The sequence below is a fragment of the Terrapene carolina genome, unplaced genomic scaffold, assembly GCF_002925995.2.
Source record: "Terrapene carolina triunguis isolate 2854851 unplaced genomic scaffold, T_m_triunguis-2.0 Scaffold66, whole genome shotgun sequence".
In the NCBI taxonomy this organism is placed as follows: domain Eukaryota; kingdom Metazoa; phylum Chordata; order Testudines; family Emydidae; genus Terrapene; species Terrapene triunguis.
In genome coordinates, this window is record NW_020664417.1 from 75513024 (window position 1) to 75527928 (window position 14905).

Consider the following 14905-nt stretch of genomic DNA (forward strand, 5'->3'; position numbering starts at 1 on the left):
ACTACTGATACTCGTCTTACTTTTTTTTTATAGCAAATGGAAGAGGGGGTTGCAAAAACTTTTGACTTCAAATAAGGGGTTGCCAACCTAAAATGACGGAGAAATACTGATCTAGATTATTAAGCTGCTGGGGAAAAGGAGACTTACTGTTTGTTTTCTGCTTTTCAATCCTTGCTTCCAAAGGGCCTGGGCCTCCCTTCTGAGTAGCTACATTCACAATGAATGGACACACCTCTTTCTGGACTAATTTTATTAGAGGTTCCTTTTTCACATTTGGTGGTATTCCTCTTCCTCCTCTTAGACTGTAAATTCTTCATGCAAAGACTATGTCTTGGTATGAGTTTGTACAGTGCCTACTATGTGGTCCTAATCTTGGTTAGGGCCTGTGGCTGCTACTGCATTAAAAGTATTAAATAATATATGTGAAGTAGTTCCACAAGGTTACTGAAGGCAGAGTTTGGCTGTCTGAATTAAAAACATGAAGCAGATTCTGTCCAAGGCCTACTATTGTATATTTATATAGATGGGGGAAATGTTTATGCTTTTCATGATAATGGCCTATTATGCACAACAGAAATGTTTCTTCATATGTACTGCAGTGTTTCCAGCTGGACTGGATGGTCAAGATTATGTTTTCACCCTATACTATACATTTGAGACAGTCCACTTATCTCATTTTACAGGTGCTCAGTTTAATGTAGCGTTCATACCGTGTCAAAGAAGAACATAGCACAAAGGTCTGTGGAATTTTATAATAGACAATATTATGTTTATACACCCAATTGTCCAGATTTTTTAAAATATTTTCCTTTTTGTGGTATTTTGTTTCCCACCTACTTATGGGTCAGGACTTTAACTACATAATTAATGTTCTCCACATCTTCACAAATCCCCCTCATTTTCATTGCAAATCTTGAATTTCTCTGATGCTCTTCAGACTGTTGGAAGACCTGGCATTGACTGATGTCTGCTGTTTTTTTGCTGTTTGAAGAAGCAAGGTTTTTTTTTGTCCTTCCTCCATGTGAATTATTTTCTTTTCCTGCTCTTTAAGAAGTAGCTGAATTATCCCTTATGTCCCATATCTCACAATTCATCTTTTCTACTGGAAAAGTAAACATTTTGTAAAATGATTGGCCGACAAAAGGTGTGGCCTCTTTTGCTGATGTTTTTTGGAGCGTGTGGCTTTTTTCTTTGAACAGCTGTGAACACTGACATTTCAAGTAAATATTTTTTTCTAGCTATCTCCAATCATACCATTAGTAATATATTCAGGTTTTTTTAGCCAAACATTGCTCTGCTCTGTCCTTTGGAAAAAAAAAAATCTTTCTTTGCCAAGGCCTGAATAAAGGGTGATTTCATATTTATATAAGGAATTAAATTAATAAAAAGGTTGTAAAAATGAAAAGGCCAAAGGATTGGGAGGGGTTTTATGACACAACTTACATAATGTAACAGTGAGATTGATAATTAATCAAGACCCTTATACAAGATTATTGGTGACAGACGATAACTAGATTATGCAATTAAAGCCATATATAGCTTACATATTAACACCATACTCAAGGTGTAAATTACCTTCCAGGATTAAGGTAGGCCCTCCCTTGTCATTTAAACAGAAAAAGGGTGTTGTGATTAAGCCATGCTGCTGCTGATTCTGCTCTCCTTAAAGGACAGTCCTAGGCTTTGTTTGAAGCTTTGTGCTCTTTAAACTAAGGAGTCTACTTACTTGGTATGGAGGAGGGGGCATATTTACCTTTAGAAACATCTAACACAGCATGATTATTTGCTTTGAAACCTATTACTTTGTGAAAGTGTGTTCTGATTTGTTGAATCGAAGACACTTGTAACCTCACCTCAATTCCTCTTCATTGATTAACACTAATGAGAAAACTGATGCACACAAATATGGTTTGGGACTTCTGCAATACTGGACAATTCCTTCTAAGCTTGGTACCAGACAAACAAGGTTAGAGTGAACAGTCTTGTAAACTCGGCAGAGAAACCATTTGCAATGCATTCCTCACTCTTTCATCATCAAAGTAAGAGCCCACGTGAGTAGTGACCCTCTCAGCTTGTTTTCTGTAACAAGAACCTATGATTATCAGAGGGGTAGCCGTGTTAATCTGAATCTGTAAAAAGCAACGGAGGGTCCTGTGGCACCTTTAAGACTAACAGAAGTATTGGGAGCATAAGCTTTCATGGGTAAGAACCTCACTTCTTCAGATGCAAGATGCACTTCTTGCATCTGAAGAAGTGAGGTTCTTACCCACGAAAGCTTATGCTCCCAATACTTCTGTTAGTCTTAAAGGTGCCACAAGAACCTATGAGTATTGGATTCAAGGAAAGATCCTTCATCTCTGGACTGTTTGGATTCTAACAGGGGGGAATAATGGAACAAGAAGATGGAGATTCCCAGTGTCATTCTGGGTAGTCCTGAGAGACTTTCGGGAAACTGGCAGATTACTACATCTCTGCTACCATTTGGAATTATAGACTTTGACTCACCTATACATATATTTTACCTGCTTCAACCTCTCAATAACTCTAATTTCCTTTTCTTAGCTAATAAACCTATAGTTAATTTACTATGGAATTGGCTAACAGCATTGTCTTTGGTGTAAAATCTAGGGTACCAATTGATCTGGGGTAAGTGACTGGTCTCTTGGGACCGGGAGCAACCTGAATGTGGTGTGATTTATCACAAAGTCCAGTTTCTCTGGGTGAGAAGACAGACTGGAGAGTCTAAGGGGATTGTTTGTGACTCCATGGTAAAACTGGTATAGTGATCCAGGAGTTCACATTTGTTACTGACTTGGTGAAATCTAATTATAGATACAGTTTAGGGTATCTGCCCTTTTTTCTGACAGTCTCCCCGAGGTAGGTACTCACAGACGTGAGCCACTCCAGACAGCATGACATCGCCCACTCTTGGTGACTAGTCTCCGACTCTGAGTGGAACCAATTGGCCCAGCTCTACCAGTTCCAGTGGGGACTATGTGAGGAGATTAAGGATGGACTAGCCTGTGGAGGCCTTCATCAGCCTTGTCATCCATACTGACAATAGGCTCAGCAAGCAATGTGAGGAAAAGAAGGGGTCTGTGCTACTACCTGACCAGTGACCCTCAGTACCAATCTCAACCCGGACTCTGAACCCATGTAGCAGGATAGTGCCCGCTGCCATGTGACCCCTGAGGAAAAAGAGCACTGTCCCAGCTTGTGTTTCTACTGTGGAGGATCAGCCATACTTTTGCCAACTGTCCATCCCGAGCTCTAGCACAACGCAGTTCAAGAAACAACCACACCCAGGCCTGGTAGAGGGGGTTGACCTGAGTGAGTCCTGACATAATGCACCCCCCCACTGCTCGCCGAGACATACCCCAGGAATGGTGAGTCCAAGTCTGCCTCCATGTACCAGGGGAGCCTTACCAAATTCTGCCACAGTGGGCACTCATGGATTCCAGGCAGTGGACAACTTCATAGATGTTGATATGGCCTAAGCCATGGGTATTGCAGTTCAACCAAAGACTGTCCCCAACCCAGTGGAAACTATATATGGCTCACTCCTGTCATCGGGACCAGTGACACAGGAGACGGTGGCGTGAAGTTGCCATTTGGGACCATCGTTCTGGAGCTTAGGTGGGAGACAAGCATCCCAGATGCCTAGAGGGAGAAAGCAGTGCACATACCCAGAAGCAGAAACTTAGACACCTAGGGAACTATCACCCTGAAAAACTTGGGCACAGAATTTAGGCACCTACAGCATTTGGCAGCAGTTTTGGGGGTTGCAGTGGAGCCAAAACAGGGACTTGAGTGATTAAGTACTTTCATGGATCCCACCCTCAGTACCTGAGTCACTTAGGAGTCTTTAAAAAATTTATCCCTCAATTTATTGAAAACAGATTGATGTTTTACTGCCTTAAAATTAGTCAATATAAACATATACCTCTGAAGAGACTTCTAAAGAAACTAAGTAGTCACAGTGTGAGAGGCAAAGTATTGTCACAGATAAAAACTTGCTATGAGAGGAAACAGAGTAGGAATAAATGTTTTCATCATGGCATATGATGAATAGCAAAAGCCTAAAAGTTCCAGGTTAGGTTTCACATTGTTTAAGATATTTATTAATGTCCTGGAAGGGTGTGTGTGTGTGCAGTAAAGTTGCAGAATTTGAAGATGATAAAGTTATTTAAGTTAGTCAAGTGCAGAGTGGACTGTGAGGAACTTCAGTGGGACCTAAGTACGCTCGGTGAATGGACAGTACAATAGCAAATTAAGTTCAATGTTGATAAATGCAAAAGCATAATAGAGAGACAAATTTAAACTATTTATAAACTTTACAGGGTTCTAAGTTAATTGTATCAACACAGAAATGGGACCCGTGCATAATCAGGTGAATCTGCTGGATTAGTGTTTTTTTCACACCATCCTCTTGCTGATCTGTCTGTTGTAGGGAAATAACCTGCAGTTAAAAACTGCAGCTGGGTAGGAAATGGATTTCAAAAACTTTTTGCTATCCCAAAGGAGGACAAAAAGTCAAAATCTCAAAGTTTTGCAACTCAAAATAACCAATGGCAGTAAAGGGGCGTGTCAACTATAATATTCTGATAATTCTGTAGTTTTAACCTTTTGAAATTTAAGCTAATTAGTCTGAAAACAAAAAGTTGTTTCAAACTGGAAATTTTTCTTTAGAAAATGTCAAAATAAAAATGATATATTAAGAGTTTGTAACAAACATTGTCTTGTCAATAAATTAGTCTGTTCTAATCACTATTAATATATTTCATTTTATTTTAGAAATTTTCCCTTTTGATTCCTAACTCTCATTTCCCTCATTTGTAAAATGGGTGATTTTTCTCATTTGTGCACTCCGTGAAAAATCTCATCATAAAATTGATGGTACTACTGTTCCCTAAAATATTTGACAGGAATAAGGTAAGAACAGTTTTGTCTAGCAAAATTTAAGTTACTTGGTTTTTGGATAGCACTTTCTGCCTTCACCCTCCCTAACTCCATGATGAAGTGTTCTGCTGCAAAATATTCACGTAGAGTCCCTTTTGTGCATATGTTTGAATACAGTAACTCCTCACTTGAAGTCATCCGGGTTAATGTTGTTTCGTTGTTATGCTGCTGATCGATTAGAGAACATGCTCATTTAAAGTTGCGCAATGCTCCCTTATAACATTTGGCAGCCGCCTCTTTTGTCCACTGCTTGCAGGAAGAGCAGCATGTTGGACCTAGCTGGTGGGGGCTTGGAACCAGGGTGGACTGGCAGCCCCCCTCTCAGCGCCCCGTTCCCCTGAGTTCCCTGTCTGGCAGCCACCCAACAGGTTATCAATTGCCAGCACTTCAGCTGTCCCTCCCCGCACTAACATATGCTGCTCCTGCCCCCTGCCTTGGAGCTGCTCCCCAGAACCTCCTGCTTGCTGTGCAGGGGTGGGGGGGAGAGGCTAATGTCAGGGTGTCCCCCTTCCCCCTGCACCCCGCTTACCCCCATTTCCATGGGGGGGGGGCAGGGGACAGACACAACAGGGCTCAGGATGGAGGGAGCTTCCTGGCAGCAGCTTCTGTCTCAACTTGCTGATCTACTTAAAAAGGCAGTGTACTTAGAGTGGGGTCAGTGTTCTTAAAGGGGCCTTGTGCATTTCTCTCTCTCATACACAGGGTGTTTGTCTCTGTCTGCTATGCTGTCTCCCCTCCCTCCATTAGTGCTGCCTTGTAGAGTGTGAGGCTACATTAATAACAATGGGTTAACCCTGGCGGGCTCAGCTGACTGCTAGTTCATCATTTAGCAGCAAGACATTCCCTGGGAAATATCCCACCCTCTGACTTCACCACCTCAACCACGCTCCACAATCATCATCACTGTGTACCAGTATTAAATTGTTTGTTTAAAACTTATACTGTGTGTATGTGTGTGTGTATATATATATATAGTATAGTCTTTTGTCTGGTGAAAAAAATTTCCCTGGAACCTAACATCCCTCCACCCCCCATTTACATTAATTCTTATGGGGAAATTGGATTCTCTTAACATCGTTTCACTTAAAGTCGCATTTTTCAGAAACATAACTGCAAGGTTAAGCGAGGAGTTACTGTATATTCTTCCATTCTTGCCCTCTATTGCAGCATTTCTCAAATGCGCCACCCAGGGCTTTTCTTGCGGCCACAGCCTCCTGGGCTATGATTGGGGGGCAAAATAGTGCTCCCTCCCCCTCCCTGTTGCTCCTGGATGCACTGCCTTGATGCTGGTTGCTGGGGCTAGCAGCAGCGGTTGGGCCCTGCCCCCTTCTGGAGTCACCTGGGGCACAATGCTGTAGGAGCAGGCAGCCAGTGAGTTCCCCGCCTTCTCAGAGGTGGTGCTTGATGGCAGGCCACAGGGCTCTGGCCACAAGGCTTCAGGCTTTGTCCCTCGGCCCTATCGTCCAGCCGCAAGGCTTCAGGCTCCAGTCCCCAGCTACCTCCTCCAGCCCCTAACCCCCATCGCCCCTCACCCTCACTGCCTCCCCCGACCCTCCAGGACTGCCAGTGCTGAGTAAGTCTGCTGTGAAAAGTGATACTTGTACATTTGTTAATATCACTTTTCACAACAGACTTACTAGCTATCAATAAATAAGTTACAATGATTTAGACATGTATATCTGCATACTTATTTGGTTTTCCTAAAGCTAATTAAGTATTTTAGGAAAAGAGTGAGAGCGGCCACCAGCAAGAATTGGTGGCCGTATGCTGAGGCCACTGAAAAATTAGTCGAGAACCCCGGCCCTGTAGGCAGATGAATGACAACAACAGTGATAAAATAATCCTGTCATCAAAATATTATTCCTACACCATCATACACAGAATGATGCTTAAGTGTCAGATATAACGTTCAAATATAGTCTAATAAATTGAGAGTTTGATCCTTGGAATATTACAAAAATATTGTGTAGTTCCCGAACGATTTAAAATGTTTATTTTAACTGAGAAAAATATTTAATACATTTCCAGATTTTTAATCAGAGGAAGTTTTTCACTGTACTGACAAAAATTCATTGGAGAAGCAAAGAGTACACAGCCCTTTCCATAATGGTAACCTAGCTCTGTGCTGGTTATATACAAGGTAAACATGCAGTTGCATTCAATTATCATGCGCTGTTTCTCCAGCTGTGCATGAAAACAAGCAGGGTCACTCAGACACACTTACTGCGCGGTGCCCGGGCAGCGGCTGCAGGCGCCGCCATCCCGGCTCGGTCCTTCTCCGCCTCCTCCTCCGCCAGCAGCCCAGCGGGACCAACAGCCTCCAGCAGCTACAGAGGAGGAGGGGAGGGAACCGAATGTCAGGAACAGCAGCTCACCCACGGAAACCCCTCCGCGCCCCCTCCCCCATAACCCGGATGTACTCCCCGCCCCGCGTGCCCGCAATCCCCCTCCCCCCGCGCAACAGCCTACACTCCAGGTGCGCACGCGCAGCAGCATCCCTAACTGTCCCCTCACCGCCAGGGAAGCTCCACCCGCCCCGCCCACCGCCTCCGCTTGAATCACCGCGCACGCATGCGCGGTAGTTCTGGTCTCCCGAAGCCCTGCCCCGACCATGGAAACCAATTGCGCTAACTTCAAAGGGCCCCGGCCCAGAAGGCGCCGCTGAGCCACCGCAGGGCGCCCTGTGAGGCGCCAGGCAGGGTCACCGCCGCGGCTCAGTGGGCAGCAGCTCTACACCTGCCCGCCCTCAACTCACGGGCTGCTTTCTTCGCCGCCGCTGAGCTCTCAGAGTCCGCTTCAGCTTCTCCGCTTGGGCCGGGTCCTCGCCTAGCAGCTCCTGTTACAGGGGTTTAACAGAACCAGGCGTCACGCCGAAGTGCTCTGGCTGGATTTTGTTCGGCTTATGTAGGCCCCAGTCCTGCCAGCCCTTCTGCACGTGCATAGACAGTCCCATTGGCCTCAAGGGCGCTAAGTGTGCCTGGCCCCAAGCAGTGCTGTGCTTCATATATTTAATATAGCTGCTTATCAGTCTGACCTCAAGAAGCTTTTATTTAGCAGTATGTTTGCTCTTACATTTTATTTACGTGGTGCGCTACTCTACTCTTGTAAAGGTACCTACATGCAGTTTATTCACACATACAAATCATCTTACGCCTCAAAAAACATCACAACTCTCATATGTTACAGCAAAGTATTACCTCCAAAATTACATAATAGTCATTTTAACATTTCAAAAACAGTTTTACAGGTTTTGAAAACTGAGTAATTTCTTGATTTTGTAACTAACATGATCATCAAAATGTACGTGGACATTTAATATTTTCTATAGTAATCAAGTTGACTTGTATATAACATGCATATTGTTATTACAGTTCTCTTTCCCCTAACCTGTCTGTCTGTACTTGTCTGTCCTTAGATTGTGTACTCCTCAGAGTCAGGACGGTCCATTTTGAGTATCTGGAAAATGCCTGGCACATAGCAGGCACTACAATAATAAATCTCTTTAGATGTCATTACATTAAACGCATCACTGGACATCGGCAATACCAGGAGGGATGAGCTGGAGTGCCGATGAGAAGGGCAGTCAGGAAAGTAACTGAAATACTTTCCTCATGAATTTTATTTTCTAAATGGACAACCTACCTAATTCTCAATTACTGAGGAACAATCTCCTCTTGCTGAAATGTATCTTGAAAGGGCTTTCAGTTCATCACCTAAATTACTCGCATCAATATTGCGCATGTCATCATGTGTCAACACTGTCCCTAGTGCCCTGCATTGCTGGTGTAGGTCATCTTCAGGTATAGTGAGGAGTTTGGAATATCATACAAGATCCCAAATATGCCGCTGTGTTCTTTGAGCTGCATGAAACATTCTTCAGCTGTGACTGTATTGCACAATCTAGCACCTGGTTAAAGAATTCAACTTTGAATTGTTGTTTGGGGTCTCTTATGGGATTATCCCGTGCCTCGTAATCAAAATGCCTTCCTCTTCGGTAACTTGTATTCTTGAATGGGTGGGAAATTAGCTTCAGTGTGAAGTTCCTCTGCCAACTTCTGTGCACTCTTCAGAACGTTTTGAAATCCCTCATCTAACTGGTAAGACTATAGGTATGACTTTGCTTTGTCCAGTTGTTCTATTGCTCCAGATATATCAAGGTCAACACCTTGGAGTCTCTTGCTTACAACATTTATTTCAAACAGTATGTCATGCCACAACACTAAGCCACACAGAAATTCGAAGTTATGTATGTTTCTGGTGATTCCATTTCCCTCTGCCACTGTTCTCCCATGAACAGTTCCTGTCATAGCATTATCCTCCATAATGGCAACTATGGCATCATCTATCTTCCCAGTTTGGTGTTTGATAGGCTTTATTGCCTCCACTCGACTTTCCCATTGTGTGGCACTCAGTGGTTTCAGTGTCAGAGAGGATGTTCCCAGATGTTGCTTCAAAATTTGCCATCAATGAGTTGATACAGAGAAAAATACATAGATGCTTTGAATTACATTAAAAAATTCAGCAGCCTCACTTGAAGCTGATGCTGCATCACTGACCACCAAGTTCAATGAATGAGAACTGCATGGGACAAAAAAAGCTCGAGGGTTTAACTCTCAGATCTGTGTCTGCACTCCTCTGTTCTTTCCTCTCATGTTAGCACCATTATCGTAGCCCTGACCTCTCATGTCAGCTATTGCAATTCCTGTATCTTCCAGATTTTTAAGAAGCACATTTGTCATACCAGCTCCTGTAATATCATCAATGTCCATAAATTCTAGAAAATGCGCTCTGACAGCCACCATTGCAGGGATATTTTCACTAGGTTCTGTTGTTGTTACAAAACACACCATTAAAGTAATTTGTTCTGTATGGCTGATGTCAGGTGTGCAGTCCAGAATAACAGAGTAATATCTTGTTGACTTCAGATCTGCCACAGTCTTCTGTTTGACTTTTGTTGCCAGTAACTGTATGATCTCATTTTGAATTGACTTTCCAAGGTAGTGGTGTGTGTACATTTCTTGGGTGGTGACTCTTCTTAGTTGCTCCTGGAGTACAGCATCAAACTCAGCCATCAGCTCCACATTTTAAGGAAGTTTCCATTGTTTGGCACATACAGTTGATCTGAAGTGCCACGCAGTGCTAGGTTTTGGGTAGCAAGCATTCTCACAATGGCAATGAGCCTTTTCAGAACATTTTGCCAGTAAAGAGACTCTGATCAATCTTCTCTTGATGCTGATCATCTATGGTGGCCATTAACCTTAGTCTCATCTCAAGCTCTTTCCACCTATAGAATGCTCTCTGGTGATTTGCTGCCTTCTCATGGCATGCCAGATTTCTAGCCAGATTTTTCCAGTCCTTTGTTCCTGTAGAATCCAATGTGGCTGGAACATTAGACTGGAAGAGTTCGCAACAAAAACAGTATGCAGCATTCTGGGTTTTTGAGTACATAAGCCATGGCCTCTCCACTTTGTCACCATTGGGGATTTCACACCAGTAATGTGTTGGATGGAAACTTCTATTTTCATTGTCTTTGGGGAACATGAAGTTTTTCACTTGCTGTGGCCCATGCAGTACAAGGAAGTCCCTCAGGCTCAAGTGGGTCCACAGTCCTAGATCATCTAGACTTAAGGGACTAAACTCAGCAGCAGCTGTTTCTTGCGCCTCCACCACACTCTTCTCTGATCTACACTTTTCTTCAGGAATGTGCATAGTTACATCCATTTGAGATGGAGATATGGATGCTGCAGTAGCTGCCAAGTCACCTGCACTCTGACTAACTGGAAGATCAGGCATCTCCTCACCACTCACATCCTCACTGGGGCTGGAAGACTCACTGTGAACATTTGTGTCTACGTATGTCAGGAGAGCTCCTTCCTGCTTAGATAGAAAAGCTTCCTTTCCTTTCTTTCTTTTTCTGAATGCTGCCCCAGAGGGGCGTTTTCTTCTTTCACTCATGACTGCTTTTCTGTGCCAGCTATAGTGGCTCTCAACACTCAATTGAAGGAGACAAATAAGCAGGCTGGTAGCAGGGTCTGAGTGAGGGAAGATATCAGCATCTTAAGGGCCTAACTGGCTCCTACTACTTTAGTTGACTGCCTGTTCTCCTTAAGTGGATTCAGGGAAGCAGCAGGAAACAGGAAGCTCCCTGAGAAGCTGGTGTTAATCAGTCCAGGCTCCTGGGGGTGCTAGAGAGCTATATAAGAGGCTCCTCCTCCTCTCTCTCCCTGCAGCTCCTGCTGCTTTCTGTTATTCCCTCTCGCCTTTTCTCCTGCCTGCCTGTTATGTCTCTTGTGCCCTCCGTCCTCCAGCATAGCACTCCACCATCTCTGTGCATCTAGAGCAGAGAGAATACATATGCACCAGCAGCAGACACAATTTTCTACACTCTGGGTCCTAATGGCGCCCCCCCACATTCTGGCACCTGAGGCAGTCGCCTCAGTTTGCCTCATGTTAAGGCCAGCCCTGTTTCCACGACCAAATCTCTGTACAACTTTTCATGAGTGATGTACCTGAGTATTCGGATTCTCATATCTAAACTGTATTGTTAAATCTATTCACCTAAACTTGGGTTATTGCTGATTATATACTCTATGTATCATATGACTTTTAAAAACAAATTTTATATTTGTGAATAATCTAAGCACTATACCCAGATGTACAGACACTCTTTTCTCAACTATATATTATATGATTTTTTTAACATTAGCTTTAATAAAAAGCAAAAGCATCTTATGATCAGTGATTTAGCAACAAAATTAAAAACTGGTATAAGTTAAAAAGTTTATAGCACATTGTGTTATGTTTATGATTTTTCTGCACAGAAAGACATTTTCTCTTCTTAATAACCCCCGTCAATTAGAATGAGAGTCACTTGCATGTGCCCAAGGGACAATTAACTGCTATATTAAGAGAGCATTATATTACTATTTGGGTAACTGGCAAAAGTGTGATATGAACAAAACCCTATAATGTTCAGAGAAAGAAAGCCCCATAATCCATCTTTGCCTTAATAATTAAACTAATCAGACTAACCTCCATAGCCATCATCTGGGATTCTTCATTGAAATTCATGTTTGCAGCAATCAATACCTGGCTGTCACAAGTAATACAGGAATTATTAGTTATATTATAATCAGATGTACACATTTAATGATTATGCACTGGTCATGCAACAGACTCCACAAAGGCACACCTCTGCACCCATGTGGACCCTATTAACTTAAAGTGACATGTTAAAGTATTTAACACTTCAAAAAACGGTTTTGCTTGCATTGTACTCTGTAAGTTAGGCTTAAAGAATTGTTGCATTGTGTTTTGTTACTTGCTAATTTGTGTAGTCTTGGTTAAGTTAAATCATAGATAAGATTTTGCTGTGTTCTGTATAATTGTCTCTCTGCTGTTTAAACTTGCAGCCTGTCTGCTCTCTGTGTCTCCCTGAGTTTAAATCTCCCTCTGCCTTTGGCCTCTGCTCCACCACGTGCTCCTCTTCCCCCATCCCCCAACCTCACTTCTCTACCACTTTCTTTCTCTCTCTCTCTTTTAATCCCTTCCCCCACGTGCTCACCCCGTTCCCACTGCTGCCAAACCTCAATTGTATTACTGAAGTCTAGCATAAAACCCCATTGGTTACCCCTTTTCTCTCTAACACACCTCACATTTTACATTTACACCACTGTGACACATTTTTACCTAAAGTTGTTGATTATTTAACACATTTTACCCATACTGTTAGTTGGTTATATGCTGCTGTGACACACTCTTTACATAGAAATTGTTAGCTACCTGTTACATTTATACTTCAGTGTTAATTGGTTACCAACTGTATTGTACCCCACTGTATTGTACCCCACTATTGAAACCCCCTATCCTATTTACTAAAAGAAACCCCGCCCAATTGTCTACCTTAACAAACCCCATACCCCTCACTATTAAATTTTCCCTGTTTTTGCATTTTCTTAATAAAGTTTATTTTGCACCCCACCAGTGCAGTAGTTGTCCCCCAAGATCCCCTACCTGCTGGCAGGGTCAAAGAGGTGCAACCTCCTTGTATGGTAACTACTATTTTGGTTTAAGAGCTCTTAATAGCCATTCAGTTTATGTCAGCAAGGAATCAATTTCAGCTAAATCTGCTTAAGGCACTCTTAAACCCAAATGAGAACTCAGATTATATGGTTGCAAGCTGTATCTCCCTCCATTTCTGCATAAACCTCAACACCAGATCAGAGATGAATTCCCTCCATACTAGCTCAGAGCACACTACTGCTAAGCATAATGACATAATTGAAAACTGCAACTTCTTTGCACCACTCACATGAAATATATTTCAAGGCCTACTAATATTACATTGAAAAGTTATAGCATTTTAATATATAGCACATAAATATCACTTTGGAAAACCAAATTAAAATAGTCCTGTGTGTAGGCGAAAGTGACTAAGGGATATCTTAGCATATAAAAATGTCCTTACTATAACTGTTCTAATATTTCTTGAAATTAAGTGCCATAGCAGAAGTCTTTAAAAAAGTATAATGCATAATTGAATGCCTTTATCTATACTAGAATACAAGAGATTTAAACTTTTTCAGTAGCATAAGGGTCATCTATCTCTAGACAATTTAAAGCTGAAAACAGAAATACACTGGAGTATCACTAACTGCACTTTTAAAATTAAATTACCTTGAGAATCCTTTATAAGAGTCACTTTGAGAGTTTCTGTTTCTTACATTTCTCTCTTTAATGAAAAATGGAGAATGTGGGGATTTTTAAAAAGATCCAAAAGGGAAACAATTGAGTCATACCTGGGTTTTCATATGCAGTACTTCTGAAGTTGCAGTCAACAGTCTGGCATAACAAAAATGCCCATCTTAGCAACAAGGTTGCTAAGGAAGGTCACTGTGATTTGTTTTTAAAGGGACAGAGTCAGGAAATCTTTTCCTGCTAAATAAATGCAGGAAAACCTCAGCTTATTTTTTTATTATTTTTTGTAAATACAGTCAAAGGGAAGGGAAAGTAGTAAAATATATGAAATGATTATGCCCCCAATCCTGCACACACTTACACATGTGAATAATCATATGTACATCCTTGCAGGATTAGAGCCAAATTGTGGACAAAAGGATAATAAGTGACACCCCAATATAAATCAAGATTTGGGACTCCTATTTTCTCCCTAGTCCTTAGATTGAAAAAAAAAAAAAGATTGTATGTTCCTACTTTATCTCAGAATTTATTTTAATTGAGGTTGCAATTATTTTTTTCAAAAGGCAGAGGTAAGAAAAGTTTGAGCATGCATATTCACCTTTATCCTTCTCCAGGTCGAGCCCTACTGTTTTCAGATATGCAGTTTCCCATTGTATGTCTGGACTGGGGCAAAGCTCTAAAACTCATGAATTAAAAGTGAGTGGGAACATTCTATTCAGGCAACACCAAGCAAGAAGGGACTAGAATTTGACAGGTAAACTTCCTTACCTTCATACTCCAAACAGCCATTTTATTAGTTCATGATTCAGTCACATCATCCAAAGGATTCCATGCTCCTCCCCACCTTCTCTCCAAAAAAAGGACCCAAAGGATTAAAAAGAGTTTTCCCTAAGGAAAAATATCCTGACATTACAAGGTATCTTGCAGACTTCAATTTATTTCTCCCATGCCACAGTATCATAATAAAACAAAAGTTATTCAAGGATAAAGCTTTAAACCAGAGTCTGTAAGAGCTCCCAAACACCATCTTCTTTTTCTCATGCATTGAAGTTTTCAGAAAGCGCAAAAAAGTTTTCAGAAAGCATTTTTCACCAATGCTATACTGAGGAGACAGCTATGCCCCCATTCCTTGAAGATGTGCAGATATGCAAAACTGATATGTCTCAGCAAAATTTTTGGAAAAGCACTGGGAAAATGAAGAAACAGCATACTGAAAAAGAAAATTATAATCTCTCAGCAGCTATGA

General features: G+C 41.9%; 1 protein-coding gene across 1 annotated transcript in view; it reads right to left on the reverse strand.

The window, feature by feature from the left end:
• Positions 1 to 12046, reverse strand: part of CC2D2A (coiled-coil and C2 domain containing 2A) — a 120407-nt gene extending 108361 nt beyond the window's left edge. Inside the window, exons 1-3 of the mRNA XM_026648036.2 lie at positions 11992 to 12046; positions 7715 to 7795; positions 7184 to 7286 (exon numbers count right to left, since the gene is read on the reverse strand). Of these exons, the coding sequence (XP_026503821.1) occupies positions 7184 to 7286; positions 7715 to 7795; positions 11992 to 12030 (223 nt within the window). The 5' untranslated portion in view covers positions 12031 to 12046. The remainder of the gene's footprint in view (positions 1 to 7183; positions 7287 to 7714; positions 7796 to 11991) is intronic.
• Positions 12047 to 14905: the final 2859 nt, after the last annotated feature.